This window comes from Scardinius erythrophthalmus (genome assembly GCF_964197995.2).
Source record: "Scardinius erythrophthalmus genome assembly, chromosome: 9".
NCBI classification, from domain to species: Eukaryota; Metazoa; Chordata; class Actinopteri; order Cypriniformes; family Leuciscidae; genus Scardinius; species Scardinius erythrophthalmus.
In genome coordinates, this window is record NC_138229.1 from 29,618,265 (window position 1) to 29,639,912 (window position 21,648).

General features: G+C 38.3%; 1 protein-coding gene across 1 annotated transcript in view; it reads left to right on the top strand.

The window, feature by feature from the left end:
* brinp3b (bone morphogenetic protein/retinoic acid inducible neural-specific 3b) overlaps window positions 1–21,430 on the top strand; it is a 39,015-nt gene extending 17,585 nt beyond the window's left edge. The window contains exons 5-8 of the mRNA XM_081373863.1: window positions 14,806–14,911; window positions 15,229–15,465; window positions 18,386–18,608; window positions 19,480–21,430. Coding sequence (XP_081229989.1) covers window positions 14,806–14,911; window positions 15,229–15,465; window positions 18,386–18,608; window positions 19,480–20,596 — 1,683 coding nt within the window. The 3' untranslated portion in view covers window positions 20,597–21,430. The remainder of the gene's footprint in view (window positions 1–14,805; window positions 14,912–15,228; window positions 15,466–18,385; window positions 18,609–19,479) is intronic.
* Window positions 21,431–21,648: the final 218 nt, after the last annotated feature.

The following is a 21,648-nucleotide window of genomic DNA, read 5'->3' on the forward strand; positions in this document are numbered from 1 at the left end:
TCCCATTTTGTAACAGCCTCACAAAACTGCATGTGCCGCACCAGGACATTTAGACCTTTCTGGCAGAACCAATTTTGGACTTCACACACCCCAGCCCCAAAAACGGGAGCCTCAAATTAATTCTTGTAGGGTCCCTTAACTCTTATAGGGGATTTGGGACCAGACATGTTAACGTCTTGCTTAATCCCATGTCGCAGGACTCAAGTCTGTTGGTAATAAGTTCCTCTATGTTGTAGGTTAGTTTTATGGACTCTGTTGTAGCAAAAGAATAAGTATTATTTTGCAAAATGTCCTTGTTCATTAAGCCATACTTATCCAAACGTAAGTCTTGGAGGTTTAACTTGAATCAACAGACCATTTTATCTTAATACCATGTACTATTAAAATGGAAAGTTCATTCATTACTTATTATCCAAGTCAGCAAGGGAGCGATTAAAAAGGAAATCCACTGAACAACATTCAGGCATGCCTTTATTTCCTTGAATGGCCACTGATTTGGAAATCTCAATGGATAACTGTGTTAACAGGGATTTGTTTTCCCTCATGCCAAACCAACCCCCCAGTATAGCGTCGTATCAATGATATACATTTAATGTCATGAATTGTTCTGTATTTCTAGCATGTTTTAAATGGTGACCGGCCAATCTATCAGTGAAAAAGAAGCCACATGATTGTTGTCTGCTGTTTTTCTCTACACTGTATTTTAGTCTCTTTAAACCTTAAGATGCTGTGCCAGCTGTGGCCATTGAACTGAAGTGCTGCTGTGGAGCAAATGGCCACACCTGGGGAACCTTATTCTCAATCAGTTAAATTTATTTTTATATCACTGACTGTATGAAATGAAAGTCTGATTTAGGAACCAATGACTCTTTTGAATTGGTTATTTTTAATGAATCAAAAACATACCACACAACCAGTATAGTCTGTTTCTCAAATGAATGACTCTTACATTTTGGTTCTTTTAAGCGAATCAAAAACATACAGCACAACCAATGTAGTTTGTTATATATATTTGTTATATATACACAAACCAGTTTTGTTTTACTGAATCAAACGCATACCGCTGAATTTACTGTATTTAGTTGTTCTTAAAACTTGAGTAGTTAGTAATTGACTGATTGTGCGTATGACAACATGTTAGTTATAGAGAAGCATTATTATTTTGTCAGTGTTATTTTTATATTAAAGGAGAACTCCGGTCTACTGCAGTCAGATTCACCCGTGTTCACTCTGAAGGAATCACTCACATGACCTGTGCACTTGTAATGACACATCAAGGATGTTAAGAGGCTAAAAGCAGGTTTAAAACTCGCCCCATTGAAGTCAACAGGGTGCAAATTTTAAAAAGAGGATAACACGGTGTAGGCAACACCGATTTTTGTCGTTGTTCTCTGTATTGACAGCACTCCAAATTTACAAAAAAAAATTCTCCTTTGATAGATTTTTTGTTTGTTTAGTATTGCTATTCAATACACATTTTTAAGGCCACTTGGCGCTTAAAAAAACCGGTTGCCAATTTAGCAAACTCCTTTCACACTCTTTTAGACTTTTTTTTTTTCCTTTTTCAAAAAAGCGACCAGTGACAAATCAACTTTTGGACTACTGGTTAACATTTAGTCAGTCACTATAATACTCGTTCCATTATCTGAGAAAATATGCAAATAAGAACAGCTTTATTGGACATTCAGCCATATATTATATTCTGTTTGATTCGCCATCATCTAGTGAAATTGAACGCCTTTTTGAGCAGGCTTTACCTACTTTCCATTCAAAATAGTAACTGCTAAAAAGTAATTACAAAAATAATTATTAATGGAACAATTAAGGAATCATAACTAGAACTGATTCCTTACGATTCTCATCTTTATACAGTAGTATTCAGAGAAGACTCATATCGTGCTAAAGTCTCTAGTTTGGAAGCCTTAAGTCAGTTTCTTTGCAACTTAAAACTTATCTCACCGGTACCAACGCAGGAAAACCTGGAACGATGTTCAACCTGAATTTATGTTGGATTCATGCATACAACCGCAGGCGATACATAGAGCAAACGTCTTCCACTTGCATACAATTATTACTGCCTCGAAGGTGAGTTAATTATTCAATACGCAGTTATCAGCAGCGTAACCTTGCGCCTGCGGCGTTCGTGATTGACTCCACACTGATCTCATTTGCGCAGGCTTTGTTTAAAGTGCCCGTGCCAAGTACAGCCTTTAAATATAAATCCGTGCCTAAACCACTGAAGTGCTTCAGATATGAATGACCTAAGGTTTCCTTTGAAAAAGTCTCAAGCAGTCATCAGTAAAGCAGCAACTTAATCCAATACAGCAGTTTTCAATTCAAAGGCCATTTCGAACTCTGTCCTGCCACATTTAGTCATTTGCAATCTCAGTCAGGCAAACTGTTTTGGGGTCTGAGCCCGTTTGCTAAGAGGATCCCGGGCTAAATTGCTATTAATGAGGACAAAGCGCCTGTCGGTGTTAGTAACAACATGCATCACGGTGATGGATCAGCCTGGCTCTTCCATTAAGATTTCTTTCTGCATTGACTAATTCAACTCATTAGTTGCATCTAGCATGAAGTGAGCTCTGAGGCACGAAAACAGATGTATGGAAGATGCATTATAAGGTTAGCCGAGGTGTTAAATGGAGCTAGTTGGATAATTCTTCAGTGTTTCTCTTATGGATGATCAGGTGAGGGAGGACGGTATTCGAAAGGTGTTTGAGAGCATAAATTAGAGGTTTGATCATGATGCACCGCTGCTGAATCAACTGGCCTCATTCGTTTTGCTGGGTCTTCGGTATAGTCACAGATGGCATCGGTAACTGACCTCATTGGTGCTTTGAACAATTGTCTGTCTTAACACTAATTAATGGATTAAATGTGTTCAGAAGAATAATGATTTGTCTGTGAGCAATAATAGTTTTTTTAATGATATATTCATTAAGGTTATTGATTCTCTTATAAGGTGGTGATTTCTCGCTGTTTGAATTAGTTTTTTAATAATAACACAGACAATGAAAGTAGGGGTGAAATACTCGTTCTGGCTTTGTATTAATCAAAGCTGTAAATCCAGAATGTTTGGAAAGAGGCTTTAAACACAGTCACATTATTCATAGTTTTTTACTCTTCAGTAAAACGGAAGAGAGAAGGCCAAACAACATTAACCTTCACATGATGCTATCTGGCTCCTAAATTAAACATGATCACGGGACACCATCATTTAGATAACGGAAATCCATTTTCACTACCAAAGTGTCTTTAAGTTCACCAGGAAAGATTTGTTTTAGCATTGATTTCCTAGCCTGGTAATACCAAACTCTGCTACTTCGCTTTGCTTCGTAGACAGAGTCTGGAATGGCATAATAGAGAAGTGTTTTCTTTCTCGCGGGGGGTCGCTTGACTGAAGTTTAAAATCATTGGTTACCCGTAAGCCAATCACATAACGTTTGGTTATGGCGTGTGTTATGCGCATGCTCAGCCGCATCTAACTTCCACTGTAAACACATGTATGATGCGAAAACAAAAACCATAGAGCGAAATACCGGAGTGAACATGGCTGTGAACGACTTTTGCAGATTATGTGAAGTAAATCTACGCATCCACGGTACAATCATAGTCTACGTCACGGCTCTCAGCCCGCCCTCTGTTCGTTGATTGGCCCAGCTGTTTTCAGGCCGGAGGAAAACAGAAAGCTATGACGCTATGAGTACAAAAGCGAAATGAAATTGAGCGGAAGTACGAAGTCTGACGTAGTCAGGCTATTGATTTCCCAGTGTTTGGGCAAATGTTGTCATTCAGTGTCAATCAGTGCTTTGAAAGAAACAGTTCTCTCAAAAATGAAAATTCTGTGATTATTTACTAACCTTTGTTCGTTCCAAATGGTCAAAGATGTGACATTTAAATAGATTTAATAATAATAACAATGCATTAAAATGCCATGCAGTGACTTCTCTATTACACAGACAAAAATCTAAAACAGGCAATGATATCATGACTCCTTCCCCACCATTGACGGAAACTTCCGTCATTTATGATACAACACTTCCCTGCCATTGACGGAAATTTCCGGCTTTCTGTGTTTTCACTTTTATAAGGTAGGGGGCGCTATGACATCTTCTGAAAGAGTACAGAATCTCCTGGTCAAAAGACTAGTGATGTAAAGTCTGATTCATTTACGCAAACCGGTGCTTTCGGGCAGTTTGTTTCAATGAACCAGTTAAAAAAAACAAACAGATTCATCGGTTCCTTACATTGCACTACGCATTTCTAACAACTTTCAAGTATATCAAGGAAACATTCAAATAAAGTCATTTGTGTTAAAGCATTTTGAAACATTCCAATAAAAAGTTATTGGATAGTCTTAAAACCAATCAGATCGATGAAGGAGATGACGTATGCTTCGAGTGTTGTTCTTTGCTCCGATTTTAACGAAAACAGTAAGTTTAAATCGTTTAAAACAGACGCGATAATTGATTCGTTTATATACTGTCTATGATTCGAACGAGTGATGTTCCACGGCGGCATCCATCTTTGTAATGAAATCTCCTTCAGCGTCGCTGCGCTGTCGTCATCATGTAAATCCCTCCCCAAACGTTTCTGATTGGTGCCGCGATTTCGGCGGCACAGAAATGAGTTTGAATGGGCTCTTCTCCAGACTATCCTGGAGAGAGAATTCAAATTCGCCGGAAGTAGTCTGGGTTTTCCCAGGCTACACATTACAGACATTGATGCACAAACGTGGAAATGATCTACATGTCTTAAGCATATAGAAAGAATAAACCAGTCTTATAAACTCCTTAATTCTGCTTAACAACTTAAAATATAATCTGAAGTAAAATGTATTTACATCTCTTGACAGAAAGGTTTTTGCAGGCTTTAATTTAACTTTATTGCCACAGGCTTGCATATTATCATCAACTCACTCACTCAGACTCCTCAGCAATCCTCGGCAAACTTCCACAGTTGGTTGAACCGGCTTACTGGGTTCTTTTTGAGTCTGACGTGCTACTCTAGGTGTGTGTCTTGCGTCATCAACCTGGAAACAAAAGTTTGATTCAGTTCGATAAGTGAACCGGCTCTAAAGAATATCAAAAGAATGATTTGTTTCAAGAATCGAACATTACAAAAAGACGTGAAGAAGAAGCAGAAACACGCAATAGCTTATGTAATCATATGCATATGATTACATAAGCTATTGCTTGTTTCTGCTTCTTGCTTTCTGCTTCTACATATATGTGAAATAACGTGATCATCAACATTAAACAGCATAATCAAAACTGCCTATGTTACTGAATGAAATGTCGACCCAGGACGAGCTATTAGAACTGTGAAGTTTTGTGGGTGTTGATGGACTCGATCTACTCCATCTGTGTTTTGATCATCGTTCTGAATTCAAGTGTTGATAAAAAAAAGAATTCATTAAGCTATGTTATGGTCTACAGTGTCTTTCCACCAGGTGGCGTTGTTCTGTGTTCTGGAGTGAGCGACAGGAACAGGTGTGGTGGGTTACCGGTGATTGCGCTTGCATCAAGAGACAGCGAGTACAAAAGGAATGACGGAGTTGGACTCAGGACGGCTCTTCCTCTTCAGTTCCAGATTGTTTTACTTTTATTCTTTATTTCTTTGAGTTGTAGTATTATTAATTTGATTTATGTTCCCATTAAATCTTTATTTGTTAAACTGAGTTCCATGTGTGGCCTCCCCGTTGTTATGTTGCTTCACCTTGAGCCAGGTGGACGTAACATAATGGGGGCTCGTCTATTAAACTGAGAGAGGCTCAGTTGATAATTTTAAGCATAGTTGGTGAAACGGTTATGTGAGAGAAAATTGGATTGATTATTAGGTAAAGTAATTTTTTGATTCAAATTATTCTTGGGGATAAACATGATGGAACAGTTTTGATTGTTTTGATTATTTGGTAGAATATTTGCTGGGACTGGAGAGGAAAACATTGTTTGGCAGTCGAAAATTGGAACTTTGACCGGTTGTTTCCTCCTGTGTATGAGAGGTAAGGCGGATTTGAACTATAATTGCCAGGAGGTATTAATGAGACTGGTTAGACCAGCAGAGCCACGTGAACTCCCGTGTTAGGAGGAAGAGCGTCTACGCTGTTTGTTATTTTATTTTTTTATTTTAGTTTGTTGTTTTTGGTACGTCGGACGCGGGGAGACGGGTTAGCCGTTGAGTTGCATGTGGGCGTACTGAAGACTAGGGTTGAGTTTATTTAGTTTATTTTCTTAGTTAGATACGGGACGGCTCTAATTCTTCTGGCATTGTGGTGCTATCTGCCTTGCGCTGCTCATTGTAGCTTTCGGGGTTTTTTTTCTCTTTCTCTCTAACCTGGCATTCAGGAAATTGGATAAAAAAGGAATTGGTAGAGATGAAATTTGGATAAAATGGATCAACTACAAGATTTTTTGGCGGCTCCTACGGTGGAGAAATTGAATGGTCTTTCAAAAGATCAATTAGGTAAAGTAGTTGAACATTTTAATTTTGAAGTAGCAGTAACAAAGAGTACGAAGGTAAAAAATTTTCGGGATATGGTAAAAGAGAAATTAGTTGAGAGGATGATTTTGACTGCAGATGTATCATTAGAAGAAGTGGTTTCACCAGATGGTACGTCCACGCCGTTTGTTATGGGAGTACAGAGCGGGTTTACGTTTGAGCAGCAGTTGGAAATTTTGAACATGCAGAGTAGGGAACGTGATCTAGACAGACAACATGAATTAGAAAAAATGAGACTTGAAGAACGAGAGCGTGAAAGGAACTTTGAGAAATTTAAGTACGAGCAGCAGATTCAGGAGGTTAAGTTAGCTCAGGAAGCCGAACGCTTAAAGTTGGTTGCTGAGGGGAAAATGGGTAGTATTAGTGGTGACTCCTCGGGTGATCAACTAGTCTCAAATAGGGCATTAAATATTGCTAGTATGACTAAGTTGCTGCCTAGATTTAATGAAAAAAATCTTGACGTTTTTTTCTCTCTGTTTGAAAGTGTTGCTGAGGATAGAGGTTGGGTTGATGCCGAACGAACTCTTTTACTTCAAAGTGTTTTTGAGGGAAAGGCTCAAGAAGCATATATTTCACTCTCCGCAACGGGTCGAAAAGATTATAAGATTGTGAAAGACGCAGTTTTAAAAGCTTACGAACTGGTCCCTGAGGCCTATCGTCGGCGCTTTAGGGGATGGAAAAAAGCAGAAAGGCAAACTCATGTTGAAGTGGTGCGAGAGGTTACGACCCACTTTAATCGTTGGTGTGATTCTTTAGGAATAGATTCTTTTGAAAGTCTTTGTGACTTGATAATTTTGGAGCAGTTCAAGAATATTATTCCTGAGCGGATAGTGACGTACATAAATGAACAAAAGGTGAAAACTGCGGCTGAAGCTGCAGTTTTAGCAGACGAATTCGTGTTGATTCACAAAAATTCTGGGTTTTTTCAAAAAGATCATTACTTTGAAAATCTAGACAGACCGACGTTGTTAAAGGCAGAGTACAGGCCAAATAGAAAAATCGACCCAAATTCCATTTGTAGGTATTGCCTGGAGAAGGGTCACTGGAAAAAAGAATGCCCGGTGTTGAAAGGCAAGTATAAGGCCGGTACAAAAGCTGTTGGGCTTGCGTCAGTATGTATTTCTAACGAAACCTCATGGGTTGGGGGAATCCCTGTTGGAGAAAAAAATCAAAACGCAGTTAAGAACGGAGAGCCCCAGGCAGATTATGGTCCTTTTATTACAACGGGGCATGTTTCTCTAGTTGACTGTTCAGTTAAAGTACCTGTAAGGATTCTGCGCGACACAGGGTCTTCTGAATCTTTTATTTTAGATTCGAAGTTGAATTTTTCTTCAGGATCTAGTACAGGGGATAGTGTTCTGATCCAAGGAATTGGGTTAGAAATATTCTCTGCTCCTTTACACAGGATTCAGTTAAATTCGGAATTGGTGCGTGGGGAAGTTGAAATTGCATTGCGACCTTCGTTACCCGTGGAAGGTGTAGATGTAATTTTGGGAAATAATTTGGCTGGAAATCGTGTGTGGGGTGGGGTGGTACCTCCCGTTGTGAAAACGAATCCAACGTTATCTGCAGAAGCAGATGGGAGTGTGCTGGACTTTCCCAATGTTTTTGTTTCCTGTGCTGTAACTCGAGCCATGAGTACTAGAAAAAATGTGTCCCAGATTAACGATGAGATAGAAATCTCTTCCTTTGATCATTTGGTCAACTTGTCTTTGTTGCCTTCATCGATTTCTCGTAACGAGTTAATTTTGGCTCAAGGCAAAGACGCTGGGTTGACAACGTTGTTTGCGTCTGTTAAATCAAATACAGAAATTGAAAGCATGGCTTCTGGTTATTTCCTGAGTAAGGGGGTTTTAGTTCGTAAGTGGACGCCATGTACTGATCGTGCGGTGGGGGAACCCATATTTCAGATTGTTATTCCAGATGGGTTGCGTGATTTGGTGCTGAAAACGGCTCATGGGGATATAGCGGGGCATTTGGGGGTCAAGAAAACCTACCACAGTGTAATGCGCTATTTTTTCTGGCCTCGATTAAAAAGAGAGGTGGCGAGTTTTATTAAGACGTGCCACACCTGTCAAATGGTAGGAAAACCGAATGAGGTATTGGCTCCGGCACCGTTGTTTCCCATTCCTGCTGTGAGCAATCCTTTTGAGTATCTTACTATTGACTGTGTTGGGCCCTTTAAACCGTCCAAAGCAGGATCTAGCTACTTATTAACTGTCATGTGTCAGACAACGCGTTATCCCGCTGCTTATCCCCTGCGATCGATTACTACGAGGTCTGTGGTAAAAGCTCTGTCACAGTTTATTTCAGTTTTTGGTATTCCAAAAGTTATTCAAACTGACAGAGGAACCAACTTTACCTCTCGAATGTTTGAGCAGATTTTGCAACAGCTGCGTGTGAAACATCATAAAAGTAGTGCGCATCATCCTGAAAGCCAGGGAGCTCTCGAGCGTTTTCATCAAACGTTAAAACAACTATTGAGAGCGTATTGTAATGAACTGAATAAAGACTGGGAGGAGGGACTTCCTTGGTTGATGTTAGCCGCACGTGAAGTGGTTCAGGAGAGCCTTGGTTTTAGCCCCAACGATTTGGTTTTTGGTCACAAGGTAAGAGGCCCGTTGTCCCTTCTGATGGATAACGTGACGGAACCTGAAATGTCAGTAAATCTCTTGGATTATGTTAATGGTTTTCGATGTCGATTATATCTGGCAGGTAAATTGGCCGGAGAAAATCTAGTTAAAGCACAGTTGAAAATGAAGACATGGTTTGATCGTAGGTCAGAGCGTCGTGAGTTCAGTCCTGGAGATCAAGTTTTATTGTTGCTTCCTGTTACGGGGTCGTCTTTCTTGGCAAGATTTACAGGGCCTTATAGCATAGTGAAACGGGTATCAGACCAAAATTATATTGTTTCGACGCCGGATAGGAGAAAATCTACCCAACTGTGTCATGTGAACCTATTGAAACCGTATTTCTGCCGGGTACGTGACAACGCTGTCCCTGGTGCTGAAGTAAAGTCTGTGGCGGTAGCTACAGAGCTGAATGATTCCTCAAGTGCGAAGTTAAATGACATTGAAGGCGACAGTCTTATGTCTGATTCTATTGTTCAACCACGACTTTGTAATTCTGAACAACTGGCGAAGTTGGATGTTATGTTGGAACATTTGCCCGAAGGAAGTCGCGATCAACTGATCGGTTTGATTAGGGAGTTTTCGTCACTTTTCTCCGATACGCCTTCATGTACTGATTTGATATATCATGATATTGATGTTGGAGACTCTTTACCCCTAACCAGAGACTTATTCGTTGGGCTATATTGTTACAGCCATATAGTTTGGACATTCGCCATATTCGAGGGCGAGATAATGTTATGGCGGATGCTTTATCCCGTTCTCTGGTGGATGAATAAAATCAAATGTGTTATTTGCCCGTTGCCTTCGTTTGATCTGTTTAGTGTTCTCAAGGCATCTGAGAACACTGAAAGACGGAGTTTGGGTAGGTGATGAGAAGAAAAGGGGTAAGTGACATTTGTGTGAGCTTATGAATTTTTTTTTATTGTGTTAAAGTTGGAGTTATTTTTTGGTGTTTGCAGAGTTCCCTTTTAGGGGCCTCTGTTTTAAGAGGGGAGGTGTTATGGTCTACAGTGTCTTTCCACCAGGTGGCGTTGTTCTGTGTTCTGGAGTGAGCGACAGGAACAGGTGTGGTGGGTTACCGGTGATTGCGCTTGCATCAAGAGACAGCGAGTACAAAAGGAATGACGGAGTTGGACTCAAGACGGCTCTTCCTCTTCAGTTCCAGATTGTTTTACTTTTATTCTTTATTTCTTTGAGTTGTAGTATTATTAATTTGACTTATGTTCCCATTAAATCTTTATTTGTTAAACTGAGTTCCATGTGTGGCCTCCCCGTTGTTATGTTGCTTCACCTTGAGCCAGGTGGACGTAACAAGCTAGAATAAAACTTTTTTTTTTTTTTTGATTGTTTAAAAGGCTTTGTTCTTTCTTTTGATATATTGCATGTTCAGATATCCATGAAACTTTTGTGAAAATTATTAGAAATGCTGGCAGTGGCTGGCAATTTTTTATGTTTTCCTTTTCTTTTATTGTGTAATGTTTAAGCATAAGATCTGCAACGTTACAAAGCAGTGTCCCACAAAGGGATTTATTCTATCCAACAGACCTGCCTAAAACACCTCAATCTCGAAGTCTTCCTCAAACGTCACAATGTAAAATATAAGCAAAATGCTCGCCCGAAGGCATACGCAAAGAAAGAAGACGAGGCTTCATGTCACTGATATGCTGTGTGTCTGATGTGAAGTTTGGCCTTTCAAAAATGGATGAAATTAGGAATCAGACGTTAAGATGTATTTATAAAGCTGTTCCTGCATCAGTACAACCCACATTTTACAGAGGACAGTTTGCTGAACCTGGGAGAGTACAACAGGCTATTTACAAAGACAAATTACCACTGTGAAACAGTGTGAAAAACTTGGATCCGATCAATCGGCTTGATCATCCGCATTTTCAGAATCGGGCTCGAACTGATAAGGTAAAACCGCTGACATTATTAACTGTGTGTTTACATTTGCTTAAAGCCTTGGAAGCTGAAGCTTGCGATTATGGTGCTTTCACATTTCTGACACACGCTGGAGGTGTGGCCAATCACAACGCACTGGGTCAGCTGGCCAATCAGAGCACTCTGAGCTTTTCAGAAGGAGGGGCTTTGTAGAAATCAGCACGTTTCAGACAGACTGAATAGAGGAGCTGCATTTAAAGCATGTTAACCTATTCCATTGCACTCAATATTTTAAAAGAGCATCATATGACCTTAAAAATATCAGATAATTGTAAGTTTTTATTCGCTTTTTTAATGAGCATAGTTAGTTCAGGTTTTAAAATGTCAAATAATCCCCCCACATGTAATAATAATAAAATTCACCCTATATTCTGAAGCCATTAAATAGCTTTGCATGAAGAACAGTAAAATCTTCCCTTCCTCCATATTCACAATTCACAACAAACTTTATATTTTTGTCATTTTACCACATTCAGAATACGAGATTTCTCATTTATTTGTTTGATGTACAATTACATGCAGAGTGCAACAACAGGCCTTTTGTGTGTTTGGCCTTTCCAGGGACAATGAGCTGGCTTGGACCTCAGAGAGAATTTTTAGGATTTAATGAATCTCCCTCCAGAAGCGTAAGAGCCTGCTGTGGGTGTAATGAAGTTGTGATTTTTCGCTCTCTGTTTCTCTCACACTCCGCTGATTCTTGCCCTTGACTTCATGTCGTTTGAATACTTTTTATAGCTTTTTTCTTTTATTACATAAATGATAAACTATCTCAGCTTTTACATTATTTTGCTGAATAAAATCCATAGTTTTATGCCAACGCAGAATAAAGAGACAAACAGTGCTCTCTGGGCTGCGCAAAGATAATAAAAATGTTAATTAAATACAGTGATGTTAACCTAATTAGTTTCATGATAAATTAGGACCAGATGCAACCAACTCTTGCATCATTACACAAACAGAAGTAGAACTACATAGTTTGTTGCTTTTGCAAGTACAAAAAGTGCTGTTTTTTTTTTTTTTTGTTACTAAACTTTTAAAAAGATAATGATTTAAATAATATTTTAAAACAGAAAATAGACAGAGTGAAGAGAATGAGAGCTAGTCATGGAGTACCTTGGAATATTAGGAGGGTTTTTTTTACATTTGAGTTGAAAACAATGAATTAAAAATTAATACAATTTATTCTCAGATATAAAATATTAAATATAGTTTAAAAAAAAGTAATATATTCAAAAGTTTCAGTCTCCAGTGTCACATGATCCTTCATAAATAATTCTATATGCTGATTTGCTGCTCAAGAAACATTTATTATCAATGATGAAAACAGTCGTGCTGATTTAAAAAAAAAATGGTGGAAACAGTTTTTCAGGATTCTTTGATGATTAAAAAGATCAAAAGATCCAAAGAATAATTTTGATGATTAAAAAGATCAAAAGAAAAGAAATATTTTGCAATATTTCTATTGCAAATTAATTAGAAAGCATTAATTTGCAATATAAATATTTTTACAAACACACACACACACACACACACACACACACACACACACACACACACACACACACACACACACACACACACACTCACACTTTAGTAAAACTTTATGGTCCAATTCTAACTATTAACTATTTTATTAGCATTAATATTACTAGGATATTGGCTGTTTATTAGAACACAATTATTTATTAACATTTATTAACATTATTTATTTTATTATTTAGCACATATTAATGCCTTATTCTGCATGACCATATTCTACATACCTTAATCCTACTCAATACTTAAACTTAACAACTACCTTACAAACTATAATTAAGTCATAGTTAATAGTTAGTAGAGAAGGTAATACTTTATTTTACAGTGTCCTTGTTACATATGTTACATGTGCTTACCATTGTAATAACAGAAAATGATGCATAATTACATGCAACTAACCCTCAACCAAATCCTAATCCTACCCTAGCCCTATAGTAAGTACATGTAGTTAATTAATATTACTCCGTACTTAACTGTATAATTACACTGTAACAATGACACCTTAAAATAAAGTGTAACCGTATGCACCCTTATTTAAAGTGTGACCAAATTTAACAGTCTGACGGCACAAGTGTAAATAAATAATGTCAGTTTGAATGTCTGAGTATTTTACATTACAGCTCTAGTCAATGCAAGTTGCGTCATATTGTTTTCAACCTTAAGTCCCATTTAATATACTGTAAAAGTCTTTGCTCTTGATTCACTCTTAAAGACAGTCTTTGCAGCCATCTAATGGTGCAATAACGTAGCTAACTTTCACTGAAGTCGAAATCACAATCACTAACGGACCCTTTCTCAATGCCAAATACGGCATGTTAAAAAATAATATTTATTGAAAAATAATATTTAAATAAACAAAAGTATAAGACATTTGTACAATAGGAAATAAACAGTTCAGTCAAAAGTACAAAAGCAGCTAGTACAGGATTTCGTTTAAATATAAAGTTATAACTTAACTTTGCCCTTGGCCAAATCAATTTGCTCTGGAAAAAGTAGGCCTAAAAGATTCATAAGACCAAAGATTGCCCGCTTGATATACCCAAAATGAATAATAACTCATGTTTAAACTGAATGGCCCCCAAGGTCTCCCGATCTGACCCCCTTAGACTTTTATCTTTGGGGTCATCTGAAGGCAATTGTCTATGGTGTGAAGATACGACATGTGCAGCACCTGAAGCTACGGATACTGGATGCCTGTGCTGGCATTTCTCCTGCGGTGTTGCTATCATTGTGTGAAGAGTGGGAGAACAGGGTTGCATTGACAATCCAACACAATGGGCAGCACATTGAACACATTTTATAAGGGGTCAGAAACTTGTAAATAACTCATGAATGAATAAAGTTATGTTGAAACCAAGCACACCTTTGTTTTTCTTGTGACATTACCAATAAGTTTGATGTGTCACATGGCCCTCTTCCTATTGAAAAAACAAAAGTTGTATCCAAGATGGCCGACTTCTAAATGGCCACCATGGTCACCACCCATCTTGAGGAGTTTGCCCCCTCTCATATACTAATGTGCCACAAACAGGACTTTAATATCACCAACCATTCCCATGTTATTACGGTGTATCCATATAAATGGCCCACCCTGTATATGCAAATAAGAGCCAGCAGCAAAGTCCCGTAGGACTGGCCGAGAGGAAGCTGTTTTTGGCGAGTACGTGATCGCTGAATGGCCGGCCTGGAGCTCAATCTCCGGAGATGCCAAAACAAATTGTCAAATATAACTACATTCTCACCTAAAAAACTCTTAAAACTACATTCCGTGAAACAATAACAGTAGTATGACACTCGTCCACCATGACACTCTCTCTGTGAGAAATGTAGCAAGCGGAGTGATAAAATCGGTGAAATGGTTCCAATGCTGATACTGGGGGATCATCGCACAGCTGGAAAATGCTCTCAGCCAATCAGATTCAAGAACCAGAAAGAACTGTTGTATAAATAAATAAATAAATAAATCAAGTTAAAATTGCTTCTAATGAGGGCAAACTCTTTTTTCTTTTCTTTTTTTTTATGGAAATCCATCAGCCAAATAGTGTAAATAGTGTTGATTGTTTCAATGGTTACATTGAAAATCGCTCACCCACTTGTCTAGGTGTATTTGATATTCATCAGCCGCTTTAATCAATTTATTAGACAAAGCCAATAATTGCCTCTCTTTCTCTCTCTCTCTCTCTATCTCCAGGTAACTGAGACCAGGACCGGCCCTTTGGGGTGCAGTAACTATGACAACCTCGACTCTGTCAGCTCCGTTCTGGTTCACAGCCAGGAGAACAAAGTTCAGTTGCAAGGTAGAGAATCGGGATATACACAATCCCACACTTCCTCATAAAACACTTCCCCTCATTCTGCTGTTAATTCTAAAGTGTTTTCCCGAGGTTGTGGTTGTGTGATGAGCCATGGTAGCAACATGATCAAAGCTTTGATGCCGCCGTTGTCTAATTAGCCTGCTAATTATACACAAAACTTGAATGTTGATAGATGACTGTGCTTGCTAATTAGATTAAAGGATTTAGCAACTGACGAGACTGAGGCCCTTTTGACTCTCAGCCATGGAAAAGCAAAGGCATGTGTGGTCGACCTCACACTTCTGTGTTTCTCCTTCCAGGACTTCAGGCTATTCTGCCTAGTTATTTAAGTAGCAGCTTTGTTCAGGCTGCCTTAGGTTACATAGGCTGCAATGCTGAAGGCCAGTTTGTGTGCAAAGACAATGACTGCTGGTGCCAATGCAGCAAGGAGTTTCCCCAGTGTAACTGCCCTGAGGCTGATATCCGCTCCCAGGAAAGCTACCTGGAGCGCATGAGGGAGGCCTGGAGACAGGAGAACCAGGAATTTCAAGATTCAGGTGCCATTACATCTTGATTTTCTCTTTTTCTCTGTGGAGCATTTCTTGTCCCCTCCATTCATGAGGTGCTGATGTCCCCATTAGGCGGCAAGACTGCTTAACCAGCAAGAATCCCTTCCTTGGGAACTTCACCAAACATTCTCTTCTGAAGTTTTTTTTTTTTTTTTTTTTTTTTAAGGAATACTGACCGGCTGATTTCTACGGAAGAGGATTAGGGCCAGGCAATAATAAAAAAATAAAACCATCTCGAGATTAAAGTCATTATAATGCGAGATTAAACTCGTTAAATTTCGAGAAAAAAAGTCGAAATACAATCTTGAGAATAAACTCATTAAATATCGAGAATAAAGTCGTTGTGTTGCGAGAAAAAACTCGTTAAATTTCGAGAAAAAAAGTCGAAAAACAATCTCGAGAATAAACTCATTAAATATCGAGAATAAAGTCGTTGTGTTGCGAGAAAAAACTCGTTAAATTTCGAGAAAAAAAGTCGAAATACAATCTTGAGAATAAACTCATTAAATTTCGAGAATAAAGTCGTTGTGTTTCGAGAAAAAAAGTCGAAATGAAATGTACAGAATAACGCATTCGATCAGTGTTCATTGCATAGCCTCGATATCAACCTCATCGAGGTTTCGTGGTTTCCCAGGATACCATAAGACACATTATTAATCGTTGTTGGTTGTGTACGCCTCCATCCACAGAATGTAACGACTGTAACCATCTATACAGCCATTAATGGCAATGCCGTACGGTTTTAATTTATCATGGCTGTCCATATGCCAGAATGTATTTGGGCCAGCGAAAGTGGCGTCTTCTCAAGCGTCTCCTTCGTCGAAATTCCACACCTTGAGGATCAACAAGTTTAATAATGCGTCTTATGGTATCCTGGGAAACCATGAAACCTCCATGAATTTCATGTTGGACAAAAGCGAGTACATCGCGCAAATTGGACTGATTTTTTCTTCTAAAAACACCTAGCCGACCTAGACCTAATGTTCTATTCTTTGTTACTGAAAGAAAGTCAAAAATATAGATTGTCTAAGTGATCTAACTCTGCCATGTCCTCTATCAGGTTATGCAATGAACACTGATCAAATGCGTTATTCTCTAACGTTACATTTCATTTCGACTTTTTTTCTCGAAACACAACGACTTTATTCTCGACATTTAACGAGTTTATTCTCACAATTACTTCGACTTTTTTCTCGAAATTTAACGAGTTTTTTCTCGAAACACAACGACTTTATTCTCGAAATTTAATGAGTTTATTCTCAAGATTGTATTTCGACTTTTTTCTCGAAATTTAACGAGTTTTTTCTCGAAACACAACGACTTTATTCTCGATATTTAATGAGTTTATTCTCAAGATTGTATTTCGACTTTTTTTCTCGAAATTTAACGAGTTTAATCTCGCATTATAATGACTTTAATCTCGAGATGGTTTTATTTTTTTTATTATTGCCTGGCCCTAATCCTCTTCCGTAGATTTCCCACTTATTACCTGATACCAGTGTAGTTATTTTCAACCAAAGCTATTAAACTATTAAAAATAATTAATAAAATCATAATTAGTAATATTTAGTAATATATCTTTAGTAATGTAATTTCTAAAACTTGAACTGAAATAAAAATGTAAAAGCTATTTCATTTTTTTAGAAATATAAAAATGATATTTTAGAAATAAAAAAAATATTAAACCAATATAAACACTGAAAACCAACAATAGTTTATAAATAATACTAAAATAACACTGAATGGCTACTCATGAAAATATACAATTTGATTTGATTAATTTAAGTAAAATTATTTTTAAATTGACATTGTATTACATGTACGTTTGTATTAATTATTTATCATTTCTCTTTTTTTTCGGTTATCTTAAAGATTGCTCTAAGAAAAACATTGTGTTACAATACAAAACAATCAGCCTATAGCAACCAGATGAACACTATTACAGTTAGGGATGCACCGATACCATTTTTTTTTCAGACCAAGTACGAGTACTTACATTTGGGTACTTGCCGATACCAAGTACCAATATGAGTACTTAATAATAGCCTACCATTACAGTTCTTCTAACAGTGTTTTATTTTCATCAGATGTTTTTCACTTTCTGACTGTAACAAAGTAAATATGTCTATACAACTTGTATAATCAAATTGCTTGTGTTAAAGGAGCTATTTCTCACCCCTCCTCTTGACAATTTAGCAGAGCACAGTTTGCAGTCTGCTCTACTTTTATCATCGTCGCTTATCTTAAAATATCTCCAAACAGCTGACATTACTCCTCCTCCGACTTATTATTAACCGACTTATTTCAAATGTAGGCGAGCGGCAATCACGCTCATAATAGAAGTGTGAACGGCCCTCAAAGCGGTATCGGTGTGGTTGTATCGGGGTAGTTTTATGAGTACAAGTACGAGTACATGAGCACAGTTTCGGATCGACACCCGAGTACTGGTAGTGGTGCACCCCTAATTACAGTAATAAAAATATTATTAAAATAAATAACTTTTTTTAATACTAAAAAACTATTGGAGGTATTTTAAAGAGTCTATGCCACAAACTTGACATACTTTGCATACTTTTGAAAATCTAGCTTTTAGATGAGCCTGATAAACGCTCATTATGACAGCATTCTTCTTCGATGAGGGAGTTTGGCTTCACAACATATTTGTTTCCACGCGGACTGTTAAAGAATGTGACACACACGTCTCCCAGAAATCCTGTAGAATTCAACGTCATCAGATGACGACTTTGAAACTCCTGAAGTGTTTCCAATTTTGTGTGCCATATGCATCAGACGTTCAGCTAACAGTCCATGAGCATGACGTCTTAGGCTGAGACTAGTATTTTGCTGACAACTACATTTTGAAAATCTTCACAAAAATGCTATTAATTCATATTTCCATTTTCATCAGATGAGTTCCAGAGCTTCATGGGTAAATTGCCAACACAGCGCGCTCTAAATTCATCAAGAATCCAGCAATTGTGGAGGACAGACATCGCTCTACAACAACGCTACAGGCAGCTGGAAAGCCGCGTTAGCCTCCTGCTCTCCAAGACCCGACGAACTGCTAACAAGCTCTTCAGCCTCAGCAAGAGATGCCGCATTCAGCCCAAAATAGTCTCTCTAAGGGAGAGGTAAAATGTATTTATAGGCACACATTATACCCATGAATCCTAATTTTTTGTTGTATAATTATGCATGCTATGCAAATGAAGCTACATGAAAAGCTGCAAAGTTTTAGTCTATAAGGAATTCAGAATTTTTGTGCATCATTAAACTGAAGAAGTTCCAGATTTATTTAGTTTTAGCTGAAATTGTATGTTTTTCTATCCCATCCCATAGGGAATCACAAATATGATCCCTGCAATATCTCAGTTGTTTCTCCTAGACAGTAATGAAAAGGACAGCCAATGGAGACTTTTGCTTTAAGGGATAATACACCCCCAAAAATGGGAGTGAGTAAATCAATATTTGGGGTCCATATGTATCAAAAAGTTTTAAAAATGGTTTCTTTTGTGTCTATTTTTTATGTAATGTGTCGATGATACATAAATTAAACATAAGTAAAATCTCGATCAAGTCTATTGAGCTTTGAAAGGGTAACCTCTGAGCAATTTAATTTACCTCTGAGATTGTGAAAACACTTTGAATGAGTATTACACTACTGGATTTTGATTTGAAAGCGCAATTGTTTAGCCAAGCCCGATCTCCAAGCGAGTATAAAAGACTAATGACTAATCTATTGTTTAACCACCCACTACAGCCTCTGAGGCTACTGCTGCACTAATGGATTACTTTTGTCCTACCAGTGCTTTCAAAGGCAGATATTAGCAGAGCGGAAGGTTAGAAACCAATTAGTGCTGTTGCTAAACAAAACTGTCTATTGGCAGTCACCGTTTGTTGCGAATCATTGCCTTATGATCTTTGCAGTTATTTGAATACATTACCAGCTATACAATTATTTCCTCACATTTTTGTTTGTTTGTTTACTGTTGGTTTTCCCAGACCCTTGGGCTACTGGCTACAGTTCACCCTGTCCATCCTGTACTGCAGTGAGAATAACCAACTGGGATTTTACACAGAGGAATTACGGACTTGTGCCTGTCTGTACGAGAACCCCTCGTGCCAGGGTGTCGTCCCATGTGAAGTGGGTGATGGCCAGCGTTGCGCTTCCTGCTCCGTGGACAACCGCACCCGCTGCTCCAGCTGCAACCCAGGTTACGTTCTCAGTCATGGAGTTTGTAAATACGCCGTCCCCAACCCCACAGACCACTACCTGGGCTTTGAGACGGACCTACAAGACCTGGAGCTACGCTACCTACTGCAACACAGAGACGGCCGCATCACCACACATGCAATCTTCGTCAGCAACGACGTGCGCCTCAACGTTTGGTTCGACCCGTCTTGGAGAAAGAGGATGCTGCTTACGCTAAAGAGCAACAAGTTCAAATCCAACCGTGTCCACATGCTCCTGGGCATCTCGCTGCAGATCTGCATGACCAAGAACTCCACCTTAGAGCCTGCGCTGTCCGTCTACGTCAACCCTTTTGGCGGTAGCCATTCAGAAAGCTGGACTATGCCCATCAATCAAAACAGCTACCCGGACTGGGAGAAAACCAAGCTGGACATTCCTTTGGATTGCTTCAACTGGACCTTGACTTTAGGCAACCGGTGGAAGAGCTTTTTTGAGACTGTTCACTTTTACCTGAGGAGCCGCATTCGGACCGAGTCCTCTCAGGGGAACGATACGGTCTACTTCGAGCCTCTAGAAGCTATGGGTTCCTCCCAGAACTTTGGATACATGAAGATCAACAGCATGCAGCTGTTTGGTTACAGTATGCACTTTGACCCCGAGGCTATCCAGGACCTGATCCTACAGTTGGACTATCCGTACACTCAGGGATCTCAAGACTCTGCCCTGCTGCAGCTAATGGAGATCCGATACCGGGTCAATAGACTGTCTCCTCCTGGACCACTGCCATTAGATCTGTTCTCCTGCCTACTCCGACATAGGCTCAAACTGTCCAGCTCCGAGGTACAGAGAATACTCACCACACTGCAGACTTTTAGTGCCAAACAGCCGTTCTACAAAGAGTACGAAGCTGCGAAACTTTGTAGTTAGAAAGCAAACCAATTTATTTTTGCCATTGATGTTTTGCTTTACTCGCTGAGAAGTTAATTTAACTGTTGCTGTTTGATATGAAGTCATTACTGTTCATAGACATGGTATATATTTGATGTCTTTGGTTCAAATGGTAGTTCAGATTAAACAAAGTTTTGCACAATTTTATCAATTCTGCCATATTTGAATTAAATAAAATAGGCAAAAAAGACCTAGTTAAAAAAGATCTAACATTTTGTTTTGTGTTTGTAGCACACTGATTATGGTTGGCTGGATCCCAACTCTGCAATAGAAAATGTTAAGAATGTATTTTTAACAAAAAGTTAACAAAAACTCCTCAATAACACATCAAGATATGGAAGCTTGTTTCCGGCAATAAAAATGAAAGATAATTGCAACTTTTTATCTCACAATTCTGACTTTTTTTCTCAGAATTCCATGATATAAAGTCACAATTGTGAGTTGTAAGGTCAGAACTGCATGATATACCATGCAATTCTGACATTATGACACGCATTTGCTACTTTATATCATGGAATTCCGAGGGGAAGTTGCAATTATCTTTCATTTTTACTATTTAAGCAACTGTTTTCAGCATTGATAATGCAGCAATATTAGAATGATTTCTGAAGGATAATGTGACACTGAAGACTGGAGTAATGATGCTGAAAATTCAGATTTGCATCACAGGAATAAATTACATTTTAAAGTATTTAAATAGAAAATAGTTCTTTTAAATTGTAATGATATTTCACAATATTACTGTTTTTATCAAAATGCAATGGTGAGCATAAGAGACTTCTTTCAAAAATATTAAAACATCTTACCGACACCAAATGATTCTCGCTACATTATATATATCTCACGATATGACTGTACATTTTTGTCCCCTTCATTTTGAGGTGAAACGCGACCTGAACATGTTTGGTCACGCTTACACTTCTAGTCATGCATGTTACATCCCTTTTTTATTGCTTTCAATTACAATTACACCAAGACAAAGTAATAATTCATCCCCTACTTTTATATATATATATAAAATATGAATGTAG